Here is a 20,889-nt window from a genome sequence, read left to right on the forward strand (position 1 = left end):
GGCCATGAGCCCATATTTTTACAGAGCTCTGAAAGCCTTCAGGGTTAAATTCCAAACCAAAACACTCAGCAGGTCTATGACCATGTGATAAACCCAGTGTGAAGAGGTGGGGAGGGATCACAGATGCAGGGAGAGCCCTTCGACTGGGTCTACCTCCATGATCTGCATTCCAGGAGCTTGGACCAGTCCAGGTTCCAGCAAAGTTCCTGGACACTAATACAGGCCATGCCTGTGCCTGGCTTCCCTTGAGTTTGAACTTAGAGGTCTGCAGTGCTCCAGAGCTGCAACTGATCACTATCAATACATCAAGACATCCGCAGCAGAGACAAGGTGTCCCAGAAGATTCAGAGGAGACATCAGCCTCACTAAGATTTCAGCAGTGTGATTGGCCTATACAATAAGACTCAGTTATGGTTTTTCAACCTGATTTATATGGTAATACAACCCAGTTTCCTTCTATCATGGAGTTGAGCTAGTCTCTGCAAATGTGCATGTCTTATATTGAAGATGTATTGGGTACCAAATACCTAACAGACTTAATGTTTAGTTAAATTATTCAAGTAAGGGGAGAGGCTGAAAAATCTGGTTTATCCCAGACTTAGCATTTAAAAAGTAGAAGGATTGGGAATTGAGGGGCAGGGGACTCAGGAAAGAGCCTGAAGGATGCTAGTTACATTCAATACACACCCACCCTAAGCTTCTTCCACCACTAGCTTCTCCCAAATAATGGGACACTCAGTTGAGGGCCACCAACTGAATTATGATAGCACTTGATTCTCATTCCTGCTCCATCTGCAGAATGGGATAGTCTTTGGACATGTAAGTGGCCATGGCTGCTGGTTCCTAACCTGTAAAATGTGAATAATCACATCCATGGCTTCATATGTATACTGAGTCCTGAAATGAGCAGATGAAGGCATGTCTCAAACATTGATAACAGAGCAAAGGCCTGAAAGTCAAGGCCTGTTACTGCTCTGGGGGCCAAGTGGGAACAAGTCTTAACTCTGTTTGTGTGTACATCCGCTCTAGTATATGCAGGGCATTGAGGACAGTCTTTGCCTTCCTCCTCCTCTCTCTCTTCCCCTGAAAGTTCCCAGAAAGGCCATCCCAGACCTTTCCACAGTATCACCAAAGGTTATTAAAAGTTTGCACCACAGGCTCCTCTCAGACAGAAGAGCAATCCTGTTCCTGAGAGTTCTCCAGTGCCTTCCAGTTAGTGAGTAAGTTCTGGGGTGACACGTAGTGGCAGGTCACAATTTTCTGAAAGCGGCACACAGAGAACCTTAAGCCAAATGGGAAAAAGGTCTGTTTGGTGTGGAGTTCCTCAGGCCGGATCTTCAGTTTGGCCAGGCAGAGCCCAACAAACACATCCTCCAGCTTGAGGAATGGAACACTCTGTGAGACATTGAATACTTTGCTGGCCACGTCACTAGAAAAGACATAACCTGTACCAGAACAAAATGGTGGGTACCTATCCCAAGGATATTCAAATTTACTCACAAACCACTTGCTGGACTTTTGCCTGATGGGAGGGCTATGGGACATTATGTAGCCCGTGAAGAACCTGGACGTTTTGTTTTTCTTCAGCAGCAGTTCAGTCAGATAGCCAACATTCACAAACACGTCTGAGTCTGTCTTCATCACAAAAGCTGCCTGAGGACAAAAGTGGTGGACCCATTCCATGCCCATCAATGTCTTCAGGGTCAAGTTGTAATAGACATCCTTGAAATCCTTCTGGATGATGTCACGGTGCTGCTTGCCCTCCTGGGCCGTGGCATTCATGTCATCGGTGCTGTCTGAGGCCCCCAGGAGGAAGAGGGTCTTCACACGCCGCCCCTGCACCTCTGTTTCTCTGCCCCATGTCTTGCGGATGGCCATGCGAGCCGCCAGCTGCTTGTGGGATGAAGTCACCAGCAGCACAAGGAAAGGGGGCTTCTGCTTGCAGTCTATATCTGGAAGCTGGAGGAACTTCTTGTAACCTTTCCTGGGAACAAGTGGCGGTTCCTCAAAAGGCTCCATGCTGAAGTACAAGCAAAGAACTCCCATCATCAGAATGAAAGCATAAACCAGCCTCATGTTCATGAACTCCATCTGAAAGAACAAAGACAAACTGCCAGGTCTCCAAAACAAGAGGGTGGAGTAATAGATAGGCAAACACAAGGATATCAGAGAGCTCCGTTTTGGTGTTCCAAATCTAGCACCAGGGCTAGGATTTATATTTTATAAGGAACTAACAGAGAAGTATTTGATAGTTCCTAACGCAGGACTAGAGAGACTGCTCAGTGGTTAGGAGCACTTCCTGCCAGCAACTACCTGTATCTGCTGTTCCAGTGGATCTGATTCCCTCTTCTGGCCTCTGTGGGTACTGCACACAAGTGGTGCACAGATAAACATTCAGGCAAAATTCCCATGCACATGAACTAAAAACTTTTAAAGCTTACCCAAAGAGTTCCAAACACAAAGCAAAAAATTATATAGATATTTCAGGAAATGGAATTTAAATCTGTGTAAACAGTACACATTATATATGCATACTGCGATGTTGGGAGCAGTGAGACCCCCAGATCCTGAATTTCTTGTAATCCCCTGATCTGAGTGCCTACAGCTGCTCTGAGCACGAGACCTTCAGGAGTTCCTGATGGCAGAGTGGTTTCTGGTGGGTTTGGCTGGGGTGTGGCTGTCTCCATATAATCTGCCCCAAACATAATAAAGGGGGCATTCTTGGGGAATACAAGGATGACCCATGTCGCTGTCTTTCTGTCTGTGTGTGTTTGTGTATTTTAACCTCCTGTCCCTTGTCCGAATCTCGATAACAGGGTTCAAGTGCACCAAACGCAGACAAGAGACAAGAGATCCATGGTCTAGAAAACTCTGGAGGGGATGAAGAGATGGTTCAGAGATTGAGAGCATTGGCTGATCTTTGAGAGATCCCAATTTCAGTTCCCATAAACCACAGGGAAGTTCACAACCATCTATAATGAGATCTGATGCCCTTTTCTTTCATGCAGGCACACATGCAGAGCACTTATGCGAAAATATAAAAAAGAAGAAGAAAGAAAGAAAAGTCTGAACTCTTTCAGCACACAGAAATGGAAGCCATTCCTCTACAGTGAAGCACACAGGACAGCCTGCCATGCTGTCCCCTAGTGCCACACTGACAGCCTTGGGATTCTAGATGCTGGTCCCAGCTCTGGGACCTGCCAGCCCTTCACTGATAAGGTATTCAGACTCCTTGTCCTTCAGTAGATGGGACCAGATCTCCCAACAGATCCTCAGCTATGACCTCTGGTGACTCCATGACAAAGAATGTCACAATGCAGCTAGACAGCCTGTAGGTCTGAGAGCTGTGCATTCTGGGTGCAAGCACAGGTCTGGCTATGGAGACCTGAAAATGTGAGCCAATTTCCAAATTGACAAAGGTCAGAGAGTTATAACTTACCTCTAGTTCCTTCAAGGTAATTCTGCTTCTTCCTCAAACAAAGGTCCCACCTAGATGTAGACCAGGAGTTCTGTTCTCTCAAGGTTATTGTGAACAGGTGTGGCTAATAACCAGAACGTGTACTTTAGAAATAAAGAATAAATATGTTCCTACCTCAAACAAAAGTGTGAGGATAGAACTAAGGTTCCAATTCCTTTATGGAGATAACTTTGGGTTCCACCCAGGGACTGGTTTGCCTACAGAGTGTTTTGGTCTAGGGTATGAGCCTGACTTGTTTTGTTCTAGCAAATGTTTAACTATGGATGTAGCCTACAACCTTCAATTGATATGTTCATTTCCTATGTATCATGTTAATGTAGTTTTTGCTTACCCCTGCCTTTTGGGTCAGGAGTATGTAAAGCAATTGGAACTTAATTGTGGGCAATTTCAGTACTCACTGGAATTCCTTCCCAATATTATAGCATATGTTTCTCCAGTTTATTATTTCCATTTGCATCTTCATGCTCTTCACTATATTTTTAAATGCCCATGCCTCTACCATGACAAGAGGTATTTTTATTGAGGCTTATGCCTGAGAAATGGCCACAGATTGCACTAATTAAGCATGCTCAAAAAGTAACTCTTAACACTTCGAGTTCCTAATAACTCATGTGTCTGAACGCTTGGTCTGCAGCTACGGTGCTGTTGGAAAAGGTTGTAGAATCCTTTATGAGATGGGGCCGAGCTACAAGAAGTACTCAAGGGGGAAGAGTGTTGAGTTTATGGCACCGTCCACTTTATGTCCTCTCCCTGCCTCCTGATCCACAAGATATGAGCAATAATCTCACACCCCGCTACCACAGCTACAAACTGCTCCCAGTGGTGTGTATGTGTTCCTGCTACAAAGGAGAATCACCTGAAGTTAGCATCCAAAGTAAATCCCCCCCTCATATGTCATTTCTCTTTACGTATTTGGTCATAGCAATGAGAAAAGACAGGAACACAAAAGCACCTCTGGTTTTCTGATTTGCACAATTACCTTGAAACTTGAGAAACCTGGAATGTGATAGCTTTGAGATTGCTAGTCTTAGTGTTGTAACACTGAGAAATAAAAACACTCACTTTTGCTGAACAAGAACTTAGCTCCATCAGGAAGGCTAAGCCACAGGGTAGAAGTCACAATGAAATGAATTCCTTGTGAGGAGCAGTCAGTGATAGTGGCCAATGTTCATCTGAGACAATCTTCCGAACTGGGTTTGTCAACCAAAAATGAAGACTGTGTCTCTCAGGAATAACTAGGAAAAAAATAATAATAGAGTCAAGTTGTTTGCACTTTACTTCACACTTTGCCCTCCCCCTTTGTGACCTTGAACAAGTGTGTGAGCTGCATTCCTGGACTCAGTTTTATGACTTCTAAAATGAGTTCAGCTGAAAGACAGAGTCCACCATATGACTCACCTGCCTACAAAAACAAACAAATATCTAAGAATCCTCTGAGGTCTCACAGACAAAAATGGCCCCTGTGGAGGTTTACGTGAGAATGACCTCTGTGGGCCTTTATGATTGATAACTTTGTCATCAGTGGGTGGAAGCCTTTGGGAAGGATTGGGGGTGTGACCTTAGTAGAGGAGGTGTGTCACTGGGTATGGACTTTGAGGTTTCAAAAACCCACACCATTACCACTGTGCTCTCTTCCTTCCTCATGGCTGTGGATCAAGGTATGAGCTTTAAATTGTTCCTGCCATTCATGTCTTTGCTATCATCATGGACACTAACCCTCTAACACTATGCTTCTATGAGATCCTTGGCTCATGGTGTTTCATCACAGCAAGGGAAAAGTAATTAACACTGAAGTTGGTACCAGAGATCAGGATAGAGCTTGACAGGTCTGATCTTGTTTTGTTTTGGAGGAATATAAAAAGCAGTGGGATTTTGGAGGAGGAAAATGGTTGAACACTGACTGCTGTGCTTAATGGGCCATCCTAGTAGGATTGTAGCAGTAGTGCTGTGGAGTGTGGGATTCCACCTCAAGAGATTTCAGAGGGGAACAATATTAGTAATGGCAATAGAGACCATTCTTGTGATATTTTTACAAAGAATGAGGCTGCTTTCTGCCCTTGTATTAAGAACCTGTCTGAGGGCTAGAGAGATGGCTCTGTGGTTAAGAGCACTGGTTGTTCTTCCAGAGGACCTGGGTTCAGTTCCCAGCACTCATATAACAGTTCATAATTGTTTGTAATTCTGTTCCAGAAGATGTGACATCCAAACATCAATGCACATAAAACAAAGTTTTTTTTAAAAAAAGAGTTGGTGTTCATTTTAAAAAGATAAATATGCCTGAGGCTAAACTGAAGAATAAGGGATTAAGTTCTGTGGTAGTCTGAATGCAATTGACCCCATAAGCACATAAGGAGTGGCACTATTAGGAGGTGTGGCATTGTTGCAGGTCACAGTGTCTCTTCAGAGTAATAGAAACTATAAGACAATTTTGCTGACAGAACAACTTCAAAACAGACTAATACTGACTTTCTCATGTGGTTACTAGTGATACTCTTAGGCAAACATACAATAAAAATGAGCAGGTGGAATGAAAATTTATATAAAATGTTTGAAGAGAAAAAGAGCACCAGAGGAATTTAATGTTAAAACCCAGGCTTGTGCTAAAAGAGATAAGTAAATTTTAAAAAGGCTGGATCCAAACTGTAATAAAGAGAAGGTGCCCTTAGGGCAAGACCCCAGCCAGCTAAGCTCCGAAGTTGTAAGAGGGAGACCTAAGGGATTTTCTATTCCTAAAGAGCAACAACAAAGAAAAGATCCTGCAAACAGGATTCAAGGAGGCAGTCAGACTTGAAATTATTACCCGCATGATTCTGGGATGAGGAATTGTGAAGTCTTCTTCTGTGGTTAAGGAAGGCTGAGGAGGACAGGCTGCCTGAGATGATCAAGCCTCATAGGATACTCCAGTCAGGACTTGGTCATAATTCTAAATTTTCTTTAGGTCCCCAAAAGATTATCAGAACCCCCAACCAGCAGGAAGAAGCCTGGAATACTATACCCACATTCCCCAAAAATGGACTATGGTTATTTTATTTTGTTTAAAAAAAGAGTTGGAAGTAGTGTGGGACAATTCTATATTCTGTCAATTATGTTTTAAATAAATGCTGATTGGCCGATAGCCAGGCAGGAAGTATAGGTGGGTCAACCAGAGAGGAAGTAGAGGCAGGGCAACAAAAACAAGAGAATTCTAGGAAAGAAGAAGCCCATTCCACTGAGTCTTCCCAAGATCACAGAAGAAGCAGGATGTGACCTGCCCCACTGAGAAAGGTACCAAGCCATGTGGCTAACATAGATAAGAATAATGAGTTAATATAAGTTATAAGAGCTAATAAGAAGCCTGAGCTAAAGGGTCAATTAGTTTATAACTTATTTATTTATAGACCTCTGTGTGATTTTCTTTGGGACTTGCTGGCTGTGGGAACTGGGCAGGACAGAAACTCCAACTAGCAGGCCCATCCTGCAACAGTATTTAACCAGTACCAAGGCAGAAACTAAAGCAGCCCAGAACCATTCCTGTCATCACCAGTTGCTTAACTTCTAGTAGCAACTCTGCAACATGACATCTGCTGGACAATAACAGGTAATACAAAAATCATTATGGCAGGTTTCATCAACAGTGCAACTTTTAGTAACTTTTTTGCTAACACTATAGTTTGTATTATGTGAGGTTTATATGACTATGGTGATACTTCAGTTTATTGGGTATTAGGGTTCATTTTTCTTCTCCATATTCTATCATTAAGGAAGAATATGGCACTTTTAGGAATGAAATTATCTTTACAGACTAATAATGAACACCTAATTGACAGGATTAATATCATAGAAAATCAAAGGTTACCTGAAAAACCTAATACTATTACAGACAAAACTGAATCTATATTTAAGGGGTGGACCTTGGACTGCCCACAGGGCAGGGAACCCTGACTGTTCTTTGGACTGGAGAGGGAAGAGGAGGAGAGTGGGGGGACGCGGAGAGAAATGGGAGGATGGAAGGAGGTGAAAATTTTTAATAAAAAATAAAAAAACAAGACAAAAGAAGAAAAAAGAAGTTATTGGAAAGAATTCATACTGTTGAATTTGACAATCAAAAGTTGTCAAAAAGTCATGATAAGTTAACAATCTGCATGATATTCAAGTAAAGTCCAAGGAGAAGATGTTATCTTTAAAGGAGAAAATTCAGACCTTGAAATCACATGTGCAGAATGAGAACCAGAGACTAGGTACCTCAATGAAATCACTAGAAATATATATTGGCCAGGAGATTCAGGCTTTACAAAAGACAATAATAAAAAGATTTGAAATAATTGAGGAAATTTCTGGAGCAGATGAACAGGGAAAGAAGGAACAAGAACAGGATTCAACATCAACAATGGCTTACATTAGAGATGGCTTACCCAGGGTTTTACCTTCCTACACTGAAATCTACTCTGAAAAAAGCATCAAGTTCTAAAGGCTCAAAAGGATCCAAGGAAGGTAGATAGATACCTATAGGAGTGAATGATCTAAAAGAAATTAAGCAAGCTGTTGTAACTTATGGCTTGCATTCCACATTTGTTAAGGAGATGATAAAGACTTGGGCTTCTAATGTCAGAGAAACCCCACATGATTTTTTTCAGTTAGTTTCAGCAGCACTGGATGATGAACCTCTTTTGATATTTAAAATTTACTTCAGAGAGGTAGCCAAAATTTTAGAACAACAGGGAAAAGCAAAAGGCCTTGAGACTTCCAAAGATCAAATTCTTGCTGAAGGCCCTTATGCTGACCCACAGGTTCAGGCTCTTTATGATGAAGAAATCTTGTCCCTATGCCACACAGCAGACTTAAATGCTTTGGACAGGATTCAGGAATAGGAAAAATAATTGAATCATATACAAGGGTTATACAGGGACAGAGAATACCCTTGACTGACTTTCTACAAAGATTAAGTAAGGCTGTACAAACAGGAGTAACAGACCCAGACACTAGATGAGTACTTCTTGAATCTTTAGCTTTTGAAAATGCAAACTTAGAATGGAAAAAGATACTTGGGAGCCTTTAAAGGTTAGATCAGTAGCTATGGATGAATGGATTCTGCATACAATAAATGTTGAGACATTTGACTATAATGCTAAATCCTGAGTAGGAGAAGCAATTTCCAAAGGAATGAGGAGACCTCAAACTGCCAAATGTTTTAACTGTGGTAGAATAGAGCATCTGAAAAGGGATTGTAGACAAGGAATTCCTAGGAATAATATCTCCTCTGGGAATGGCAAAATTAGGAGACCTCAGCCTTCAAGTTTATGTAGAAGGTGTGGCAAAGGCTGACATTAGACCAAAGAATGCAGAACCACAACAGACAGACAAGGCAACCCGGTACCATTGGGAAACTTCTTGAGGGACCTCTCACAGGTCCCCAGGACAAAAGTGGCCCAGTCATTCCCAGTAACTGTGGAGTAAATGTCACACCAGGAAAATTAAATAACCCAGAGGCATATGTGTAAGACCATGCTGTTATAAATGATGGCATAAACGTAGAGGATAAGTCAAAAATCCCAATAGGGAATAAGAAATGTATATTCAGGCAGACTTCTATAAATGATCAAAGACCAAAGCTAAGAGTGCATATAAATGGTATTATAATTGTTAGTTTGACAGACAAAGGTGCAGATGTGAGTCATTACTCCAGAATCTTGGCATTCAAATTGGCCTCTCCAAGAGGCAGATGTTCAGTTACTAGGAATTAGAACCATATCTCAAGCTAAACAAAGCAAAAGAAAAGACAAAACCTAAGAATAATAGGGGTGGAAGAAGAAAAACTCCAGCTCAAAGGCACTGAAATATATTTAACAAAATTATAGAAGAAAACTTTGCCAACCTAAATAAGGATATCCCTTTGAAAGTACAAGAAGCTTACAGAACACCAAAGAGATGGGATAAAAAAATTCCCCTCATTGTATAATAATCAAAACACAAAACCTACAGAATAAAAAAAGAATATTGAGAGAAGCAAAGGAAAAAGGTCAAGTAACATATAAAGGTAGACCTATAAGAACTACACATGACTTCTCAATGGAAACCATGAAAGGCAGAAGGTCTTGGATAAGTGCTGCAGACACTATGAGACCATGGATACAAGCCAAGACTTATTATACCCAGCCAAGGTTTCATTCACCATCAATGGAGAAAACAAGATATTCCATGACAAAAACAGATTTAAACAATATGTATCTGCAAACCCAGCCTTACAGAAAGTACTGGAAGGAAAACCTCAACCCAAGGAAGCTAACAACACCCAAAATAACATAAACATCTGATAACCCTCCACAAACACAACACAAAGAACAGAAACAAACAAACACTACCACCAAAAAATAACCAGAGTTAACAACCACTGGTCATTAATATCACTTAATATCAATGGACTCAATTCATCTATAAAAAGGCACAGGTTAAGAGAATGGATATGAAAACAGGATCCAGCATTCTGCTGTTTCCAAGAAACACACCTCAACCTCAAAGACAGACAACACCTAAGAATAAAGGGTTGGGAAGAGGTTTTCCAATCAAATGGACCTAAGAAACAAGAGGGTATGGCTATCCTAATATATAACAAAATTGATTTCAAACTAAAATCAATCAGAAGAGATGGAGGACACTTTATACTCATGACAGGAACAATTCATCAAGATGAACTCTCAATCCTGAACATCTATGCCCCTACTATAAGAGCAACCACATATGTAAAAGAAACATTACTAAAACTTAAATCGCACATTAAACCCCACACACTAATAGTAGGAGATTTCAACACTCCTCTATTATCATTGGGCAGGTCAACCAGACAGAAACTTAACAGAGAAATAAGAGAATTAAAAGATGTATTGAATCAAAGGGACTTAACAGACATCTATAGAACATTCCACTAAACACAAAAGAATATACCTTTTTCTCAGCACCTCATGAAACCTGCTTGAAAACTGATCACATACTCAGTAACAAAGCAAACATCCACAGATATAAAAAAATTAGTAACCATCTCTGTATTATCAGATCACCATGTAATAAAGTTAGAAAATCTATCAATGTAATCCATCATATAAATAAACTGAGAATAAAAACATATGATCATTTCATTAGATGCTGAAAAATCACTTGACAAAATTCCACACCACTTAATGATAAAGGTATTAGAGAGATTATAAATACAAGAATCATATCTAAATATAATAAAAAGCAACATACAGCAAGCCAACAGCTAATATAAAATTAAATGGAGAGAAACTCAAAGCCATTACACTAAAATCAAAAACAAGACAAGGCTGTCCACTCTAACCATGTCTCTTCAACATAGTGCTTGGAGTTCTAGAAATACCAATAAGACAACATAAGGAGATCAAGGGGATTCGAATCAGAAAGAAAAAAGTCAAACTTTTTTTTACCCCATTTTTAATTGGGTTAATTAGAATTTTAATGTCTAGTTTTTTTAGTTCTTTATATATTTTGGAGATCAGACCTTTATCTGATGTGGGGTTGGTGAACATCATCTCCCATTCAGTAGGATGCCTTTTTGTCTTAATGACAGTGTCCTTTGCCTTAGAGAAGTGTCTCAGTTTCAGGAGGTCCCATTTATTCATTGTTGCTTTCATTGTCTGTGCTCTTAGTGTTATACATAGGAAGTGGTATCCTGTGTCCATGTGTTGCAATATACTTCCCACTTTCTCTTCTATAGGTTCAGTGTGGTCAGATTTATATTGAGGTTTTTAATCCATTTGGACGTGAGTTTTGTGCATGGTGATAGATATGGATCTACTTTCATTCTTCTACAGGTTGACATCCAGTTATGCCAGTACCATTTGTTGAAGATGCTTTCTTTCTTCCATTGTATAATTTTAGGTCCTTTGTCAAAAATCAGGTGTTCATAGGTTTGTGGGTTAATGTCTGGGACTTTGATTCAATTCTATTGGTCGATGTCTCTGTTTTTATGCCAATACCAAGCTGTTTTCATTACTGTAGCTCTGTAGTAGAGTTTGAAGTCAGGGATAATAATGCATCCAGAAGTACTTTATTGTATAGGATTGTTTTGGCTATTCTGGGTTTTTTTGTTTTTCCATATAAAGTTGATTATTGTTCTCTCAATGTCTGTCAAGAATTTTGTTGGGATTTTGATGGGGATTGCATTGAATTTATAGATTGCTTTTGGTAGAATTGCCACTTTTACTATGTTGATCCTACCCATCCAAGAGCATGGAGATTCTTCCATTTTCTGGTGTCCTCTTCAATTTCTTTCTTCAAAGCCTTAAAGTTCTTGTCAACTAGATCTTTCACTTCCTTGGTTAGTGTTATCCCAAGATACTTTATGCTATTTGTGGCTATCGTGAAAGGTGAAGTTTCTCTGATTTCCCTCTCTGCTTCTCTATCCTTTGTGTATAGGAGAGCTACTGATTTTTTTGAGTTGATCTTGTATCATACCACATCACTGAATGTATTTATCATCTGTAGGAGTTCTTTGGTAGAGTTCTTGGGGTCACTGATGTACACTATCATATCAAATTATCCCAATTAAAAATGGGGTACTGAACTGAACATAGAATTCTCAACAGAAGTTCAAATGACCAAAAGACACTTAAGGTCATGTTCAACTTCCTTAGTGATCAGGAAACTACAAATCAAAACAACTTTGAAATACCATCTTACAACTGTCAGAATAGCTAAAATCAAAAACACCAATGTTAGCCTATGCTGGAGAGGATGTGGAATAAGGGGAACACTCATCCATTACTGGTGGAAATGCAAACTTGTGCAACCACTTTGGAAATCAGTGTGGTGGTTTCTCAGGAAATTTGGAATCAACCTACCCCAGGATCCAGCAATACCACTCTTGGGAATATACCCAAGAGATGCCCAATCATACTATTTGTTCAACTATGTTTATAGAAGCATTATTTGTAATAGGCAGAACCTGGAAACAACCTAGATGCCCCTCAACTGAAGAATAAATAAAGAAAGTGTGGAATGTATACACATTAGAGTACTACTCAGCGGGAAAAAATGACATCTTGAATTTTGCTTGCAAATGGATGGAAATAGAAAACACTATCCTGAGTAAGATAACTCAGACCCAAAAAGATGAATATGGTATGTACTGACTCATTAGTGGACTCTAGCCATAAACAAAAGGAAATTGAGCCTATAGTTCACAAGCGTAGAGAAGTCAAATAACAAGGTGAACCCAAAGAAAAACATATATAGATCCTCCTGGAAATTGGAAGCAAACATGATCTCCAGGAAAAAGTTGGGAGCATGGAGGTGGGGTAGAGGGGGGATGGGTATGGGGGAAGGGGAGAGGGGGAGAAAGAAGGGAGAAGGGAAAGACTGGGGAGAGCTTGGGGGAGTGGGAGGGTGGAGATGGAGGAATGGTGAATATAGGGGCAGGGAAGAAGATATCTACATTAAGGAAGCCATTTTAGGGTTGACAAGAGACTTGTCACTAGGGGGGATCCCAGGTGTCCACAGGGATGTCCCCAGCTAGGTCCTTGGGCAGCAGAGGAGAGGGTGCCTGAACTGGCTTTGCCCCACTATCACATTGATGATCTCAAATATCACCATAGAATCTTTGTCCAGCAATGGATGGAGATAGAGACAGAGACCCTCATCAGAGCAATGGACTGATCTCCCAAGGTCCAGTTGAAGAGCAGAAGGAGGGAGAAGATGAGCAAGGAAGTCAGGACAGGGAGAGGTTGGTCCACCCACTGAGACAGCATGCCTGATCTAATGGGAGCTCACCAAATCCAGCTGGACTGGGAATGAATGAGCATGTGATCAAACCAAACTCTCTGAATGTGGTTGCCAATGGGGGTAGACTGAGAAGCCATTGATAATAGCACTGGGACTTGTTTCTACTGTGTGTGCTGGCTTTTTGGGACCCTAGTCTATTTGGATGCACACCTTCCTAGGCCTGGATGGAGCGGGGAGGGCCTTGGACTTCCCACAGGGCAGGGTACCCTGCCCTCTCTTAAGGAGAGAAGGGGAGGAAGGAGGGTGAGTGGGGGAGTGGGAGGGGAATGGGAGGAGGGGAGGAAATGTAAATTTTTAAATAGAAAAATAAAAAAAACAGAAAAAACTCAATAAGTTATAAATTAAAATTCTAAATAACCCAATTAAAAAATGATGTACTGAACTATACAGAGATTTCTCAATAGAAGAATTTCAAAGGAACTCCCACCTGCCTGGGTGCACTCACTACCCGGTCCCAGCACCCAAACAGGCTGAGCTGGGGGATTTTATGTCCCTGAAGATGGGAGGATGAAGGGGGGGTTCTGGGTGCAAGCTGGGATGGGACAGGAAGAGAGAGGTAGAGAGGCAGTATCCAGGGAGAATAGCCCCTGCAGGAAGACCAGAAAGTCTAGGGGGTTGAGGAATGTCTGTGGTCCGTCTCCAGGCGGCTGCCACGGATCAGGCACTCACTCACCCCAACGAATGATAGATCTTCTGGTAGACAATCCGGTCTCCTTGCTGGCCAGGCAGCTCACCGACAAAGGGCCTACCTTGCTGCAGGCAGACTATTGAAACCATGAGGGGTTCGCCCACTGAGACAGTTTGCCTGATATCATGGGAGCTCACCAACTCCAACTGGACTGGCAGTGAATGAGCATGGGATCAAACTGGACCCTTTGAATATGGTTGATAGTTGGGCAGACGAGGGCCCAATGATAATGGCACTGGGATTCGTCTCTATTGCATGTACTGGCTTGTTGGGATCCTGTTCTCTTTGGATGTATACTTTGCTCAACCTGGATGTAGTGGGGAGAACCTTGAACTTTCTATGGGGCAGGGAGCCTTGCCCTCTCTTAAGACTGGAGGGGGTGAGAGGGGTGTGTGGAGGGAGTGGGAGGGAAGTGGGAGGGAAGTGAGAGGAGGGGAGAAAGTGGGAAATTGGATTGTTGTTTTTTAAAAGTGATAAAAACTAATAATAAAAAAATGAGTCGCTGTGGTCACTGTGTCTCTCCAAAGCAATGAAACCCTAAGACAAGCTATATCTTTTCTACGTATTCATAATCAAAATATCTTATATAATTAACTGCATTAAAACACTGAAGACAGGTGCTGGAGAGATGCCCCAGTGCTTGAGAGCACTTTCTCATCTTTCAGAGGACTCCAGTTCAGTTCTCAGTTGCCATTTTGGGCAATTCACAATTTCCTCTAATTCCTACTCCATGGGATCCAACACACTCTTCTGGCCCCCACGGTTGTGTGCACACATGGAATACATTCACAAGACACACACACACACACACACACAATAAAACATAGTAAAACTTATTTTTTAATATAAAGACATCCTACATATGAACATTATAACCAATAAGAATATATCTGGGTTATTATGCCTATATAGTATTTTTTTTCTTCTTTTTGGTTTTTCAAAACAGGGTTTCTCTGTGTACACCTGGCCGTCCTGGAACTCACTCTGTAGACCAAGCTAGTCTCCAGTCCAGCTGCTTTTGCCTCCCAAGTACTGGGATTAAAGGCATGCACCACCACTGCCCAGTTCCTTTACAGTATTATTAATAAGAATTCCTAATTTCATTCTAATGAGGCAAGTTCAAACTGAAAGACATTTTATGAAACACTCATTCTGGCCCTTCCTGATGTGTTAAACTCATGAGAAACAAAGACTGAAAGGCTATTACAGAGGTATTATTGGAAGCAGAGATGAAAACCAACTACGACATGTGATTCTGGGTGTGATCCCAGACCAGAATGACATTAACAAGAACACTGTGCAAAATGCAAACAGTCTGGAAATTAAGCATATTGAGCCAGGTGTTGTGGTGCATTCCTGTAATGCCAGGACTAAGGAAACTGAGACAGAAGGATCAAGAATTTGAGGCCAGCCTCAGCTATATAGAAAGACTCTCTGAAAAATACAACCCTGGAGTAATAATAAATGAATAAATAAGTTGTGTTTGCTCTGAAACTAAGAAATACATTCTGACAGAACAACAATTCTGAAATGACAACAGTTTTAACTCAACTTGACAAGTGAATGTGAAATTCACATAGAGAACAAAAACTGACCAGCACATTACAAAGAAAACAGAGGAAAACCTGCTGCCTGTGAATCCTGCCATTCAGTCATAAGTTAGGAATGTATTGGCGAGGTACAGGCAAAGAGACCAATGTCATGAACTAAATGGTGCCTCCCCTAACAGTCATGGTGGAGTTCTAACCCCAGTACGGCAGAGCCTTCAAGCTGTAATTAAGGTTAGATTATGAGGCTCCAGGGTAGGGCCCTAATTAAATTGAATATTAGAAGAGAAAGAAAGAGAAATGCCAGGCCCTTCAAATGACAGAAAATGGAAGTCTGCAACCAGAAGAGAGACCTCACCAGGAGCCAGCCACTCAGGGACTTTGACCTAAGACTTACTTGGTCTTCACAAGTTTCTGCTCTAAGTCACCTGGACTAAGATGTCTGTATAGCAGACATCACAGTGAAAATTAAGTCTCTAAGGGAATGGTTTTCACAGGTAAATGAAGGCTCTAACAAGCCTATGCAACCACTAAGAAGAAGACATTGAAATGAAAAGTGAACAGAAGGTACAAACATGAACAGAAGGTACAAACAGATCCCTCACAGAAGAGCAATGCCAAGCGGTAGGCAGATAGAGAGACTTTCTTAATATGAAAGGGAAATGTCCCACATGGCTTGTGTGAATAAATTATTGGTCCACATTTTCTGGCCTGGTCTTGGCAAGACAATGGGCACTTTGTGTGGAAGCATAACTGGATAAGGTGGGGGCAACCCATTAAGTGTTACAGTCTGATCTTCTCACCTAAGCTATAGAGCTGCCTGGTTGGTGTGGTTTGACTAGTTACCTCATCTTCCTGCTCCCAGAGACAGGAGCTGGTCCTTACTCCATGCTGTCCCTGCTGTAATGGACTGTACCTTCTCCCCTGTGATCCCAGGGCAATTCTCCATCTCAAGTTACTTCTGTCTTGTCAAGAATTTTGTCACAGTAACAAAGAGACAGAGATAGATGATTGATGATAGATGATAGATAGATAGATAGATAGATAGATAGATAGATAGATAGATGATAGATAGATAGATAGATAGATGATAGATAGATAGATAGATAGATAGATAGATGATAGATAGATAGATAGATAGATAGATGATAGATAGATAGATGATAGGTAGGTAGGTAGGTAGGTAGATAGATAGATAGATAGATAGATGATAGATAGATGATAGATAGATAGATGATAGATGATAGATGATAGATGATAGATGATGATAGATAGATAGATGATAGATAGATAGATAGATAGATAGATAGATAGATAGATAGATAGATGATAGATAGATAGATAGATGATAGGTAGGTAGGTAGGTAGGTAGGTAGGTAGGTAGATAGATAGGTAGGTAGGTAGATAGATAGATAGATAGATAGATAGATAGATGATAGATAGATGATAGATGATAGATGATATAGATAGATGATAGATAGATAGATAGATAGATAGATAGATAGATGATAGATAGATAGATAGATAGATGATAGATGATGATAGATGATAGATAGATAGATAGATAGATAGATAGATAGATAGATAGATAGATGATAGATAGATAGAAAGATAGAAAGATAGATAATGGATAGATAATAGATTATAAATAGATACATGGTAGGTGATAGAGAAATGATATGTGATTTTAAATCAAAGATAAATGACAAATAGATAATAGGTATACCAAAAAGATATACAATAAAAGTTAGGTAATTATATAGATTATAAATAGGAGATCAATGATAGATTGATGAAAACATGCATTCTAGGCTACTTATAAATTATAGAGATGAATAGATGATAGATTACCAGCTGATTGGTAGATATACCAGATAGATATTAGATGATAGATAAAAATATATATTATGAATAGAAAATAGACATTGATAAGTACATAAATGATAGAAGACTAATATGTGGTGGCTAGATGATAGAAAAGAAAAAATATATGTTAAATACAAAGAGTCGAAATATGGATAGATCAATCCATAGATGATGACGACAGCTTGATAAACAAGATACAAAAAATCATAGGCTCATACCCATATATTAATGAAAACACAACTAGCTATTCTAGAATCAGGTGAATACATATTTTCTTCCTCTTCCTCTTCTTTGTTTTTTTTTTTTTTTTTGAGACAGGGTTTCTCTGTGTAGCCCTAGCTGTTTAGGAACTCTCTCTACAAACCAGGCTGGCCTTGAACTCACAGAGATCTGCCAACAACTGACTCTTGAGTGCTGGGATTAATGGTTTGTACAACCACCCAGCTTAGGTAAGTGCACTTTTTTCTTTTTTTAATATGTGAGGTATTTATTTATTTATTTATTTATTTATTTGATTTTAATCAAGCTCTACATTTTTCTCTGTTTCCCTCCTTGCCTCTAACCCTTCACTTCATCCATTCCCCAAGGTCCTTATGCTTCCAATTTACTAAGGAGATTTTGTCTTTTCCTACCTCCCATGTAGATTAGATCAAAGAATGAATTAGGAAAATGTGGTACATTTACACAATGGAGTACTAAACAGAAGAAAAATATAACATCTTGAATTTTACAGGAAAATGGATGGAGCAAGAAACATCATTTTGAGTGAGGTAACCTAGACACAAAAAGACAATTATCACATGTACTCACACATAGGTGATTTCTAAACATAAATCAAAGAAAACCAGCCTACAATTCATAATCCCAGAGAATTTAGACAACAATGAGGACACAAAGAGAGGTAAATGCATCTTAAATAATGAGACAGAGTTACTACATTTTTAATTAATACAAACATAAAGGTCTAGTGAGTCTAAGTCTTGGCCAAGCTGTAGGGAACCAGGCACTGAGTTACTAAATCATATGGTTGGTAGTTGTGTGGTTTAGTGCAGCCCCTCAGGATCAAGGACAGATTGAGACCAGTCTGAGAACTGCCCTGGAAGTCAATTACACTCTTACAGATAGATCCTTAATCTACAGGAAATCACACAGTTGTGCAAGAGGAGACAGACCAGGAATGCCTACCACTGTGTTTTACATAAAAATGCAAAACATCTAGTATCTAGCAATAGTGATGAAAATGCAGAAATTAGGACTACAGCTTAATATCCACAAATTTCAAAAGCATAATTGTAGTGATGTGAGATACAGAATCACACATAGAGATACGAGCACACACACAGGAAGGATGGAGGAAGAATCCAGAGCAGTGAGAAAGGGTAAAAGACAGGGAGAGAAATGAAAGGAAATGCTTTATGACTGACTCACTTTTTACTATCTCAACTTATAAATAACAGCAAGGTGCCACCAATGTGACAGGGACATGCTCACACACAGCTTGTCTGCAGCTTTCTGACTTTTCTACAGCCTGAAATAGTTTACAATTTTAGGAAATATGCATTTAGCTATATGGTAGTAGGGATTGCCTTTAATCCCAGCACTCAGGAGACAGAGGCAGGTAGGTCTCTGTGAGTTCAAGACCAGCTTGGTCTACAAGAGCTAGTTCCAGGAGAGGCTTCAAAGCTACAAAGCAACACTATCTTGAAAAACCAAAAGCAAAAGAAAACAAAAAACAAAAAAGGGAACAGAAAAGAAAGAAAGAAAGAAGAAGAAGAAGAAGAAGAAGAAGAAGAAGAAGAAGAAGAAGAAGAAGAAGAAGAAAGAAAGAAAGAAAGAAAGAAAGAAAGAAAGAAAGAAAGAAAGAAAGAAAGAAAGGTAGTGAGGAGCTGCAGGCCGCCCGGCTCCTGGCCGCCTGGCTCCTGCACGGCTAGCTTTACACCCGAAATAACATCACACAAATTGTATTCTTTTAAACACTGCCTGGCTCACTAGTTCCAGCCTCTTACTCACATCTTGACTAACCCATATCTAATAATCTTTGTAACACCACGAATGGTGTCTTACTGGGAAAGATTCAGCATGTCTGAACTGGCAGCTGGCTCCATCTCATCTGTCTCCCTTAGGAGAGGCATGGCAGTCTGACTAACTTAGGAGAGGCGTGGCATCTGACTGAGCCATCTACCTCACTTCCTTCTTCCTGTTCTGTCTACTCCACCCACCTAAGGGCTGGCCAAGGCAGTTTGTTTATTAGCTAATGAGAATCTGCCATTATTTCCCCTTTTTCTGTTTAAACAAAAAAGAAATGCTTTAACTTTAACATAGTAAAATTACATATAACAACAGTTATCAAGTAAGAATTACAGTTACAATATTTATATCCATTTTATCTTTTATCATAACAAAGGGAACAACTATAACTATCTATCTATTCTTCAACTCCATCAAAGATTCCAGAAGGACATATTACCTAAGTAAATGAGAAGTAAGCAACTTGCAAAACTCTAGAAATCACAGAGACATTTTGCTGCCTGGACAGTCAACCAAAGTTCTTTTGTACTGTTGGGGCATTCATCTTCAGCCTATAGGTCCATAAGTATCCAGCAGACATTTCCATGAAGCAGGAAATTTCAAAGGCAGTTCAGTCACTCTCTGCTGTGTCCTGCAGAATGTCTCGCAGACTCTTTCATGAGTCAAGAACCCCAAAGAATCATCTCACACTTAGGCAAGTTCAGCAGTCCTCTCTCTGTGGGTTCTTTGTGTCCAGTTTCTGCAACAGTCCAGGCAAGAGCAGTTTCTTGTGCAAATTGCTATCAATCTCCATAAGGAGCCTCTTCGATGCCCATCTTCCTCTTGAAGTAGATTGGTGCTGCCAGACGCTGACGTGTCTCATTGTCATGAAAAGCCTTAATTTATTAAAACATTTAAGTGCAATATTCTGTAGTCTTTGAAAGATATTAGGAATGCCTATCTAACTGAAATATATCTCTATATATCTAGAAAATCTAACTAACATAGCTACAAGTTTTACTATTATCAATGATTATCCATTAGCAACCTATATTTCCTAATTACACATTACATTTTTAAAATGAACTACACAATCATAATACCTTAATCAGTATCAAAGATACATATAACAAAATTGACCTTAAATCTCTATCAATAAAGCAAAATCTATACCAATGCAAATTATTCATATCTACATCATATCCCCCTTTAAATGTAAAAGAACATTTATAAACAATATTTGGGAATATGGACATAGTTATTTGTCTCCAAACTGCTTCCTGCTGAATGGGGACGCTGTTAATCAGATCTTTCATGGTGTAACCTGTATGTCAGGTTCATCTCAGTCATCAGTTGGGTGAAGTAATTTTTTGAGGGTATTCATAGCAACCTTTCAGGAGGGCGTGGTCTATCATACCACATTGGGATATAAACAATCCACAGGGTTTCATTTTCTGTAAAAACAAAAGAAGAATCTCTTTTCGAAAGTATCATATCCTTAGATCCAAATTCTGAAGTCAAGGTATTTTCAA

At 40.0% G+C, this 20,889-nt stretch overlaps 1 protein-coding gene across 1 annotated transcript; it reads right to left on the reverse strand.

Moving 5' to 3' along the window:
* Nucleotides 1-1,164: 1,164 nt before the first annotated feature.
* On the reverse strand, nt 1,165-2,091 carry LOC119825784 (beta-1,3-galactosyltransferase 5-like). Its single transcript, XM_038346892.1, has one exon. The coding sequence runs from the start codon at nt 2,089-2,091 to the stop codon at nt 1,165-1,167; it is 927 nt and encodes a 308-aa protein (XP_038202820.1).
* Between the last annotated feature and the right edge of the window lie 18,798 nt (nt 2,092-20,889).

This window comes from Arvicola amphibius, chromosome 10, assembly GCF_903992535.2.
Source record: "Arvicola amphibius chromosome 10, mArvAmp1.2, whole genome shotgun sequence".
Taxonomy (NCBI): Eukaryota; Metazoa; Chordata; class Mammalia; order Rodentia; family Cricetidae; genus Arvicola; species Arvicola amphibius.

Bases quoted from the DNA above. Each gene is read 5' to 3' on its own strand.
- LOC119825784 (XM_038346892.1), bottom strand. From the start codon at position 2,091: ATGGAGTTCATGAACATGAGGCTGGTTTATGCTTTCATTCTGATGATG.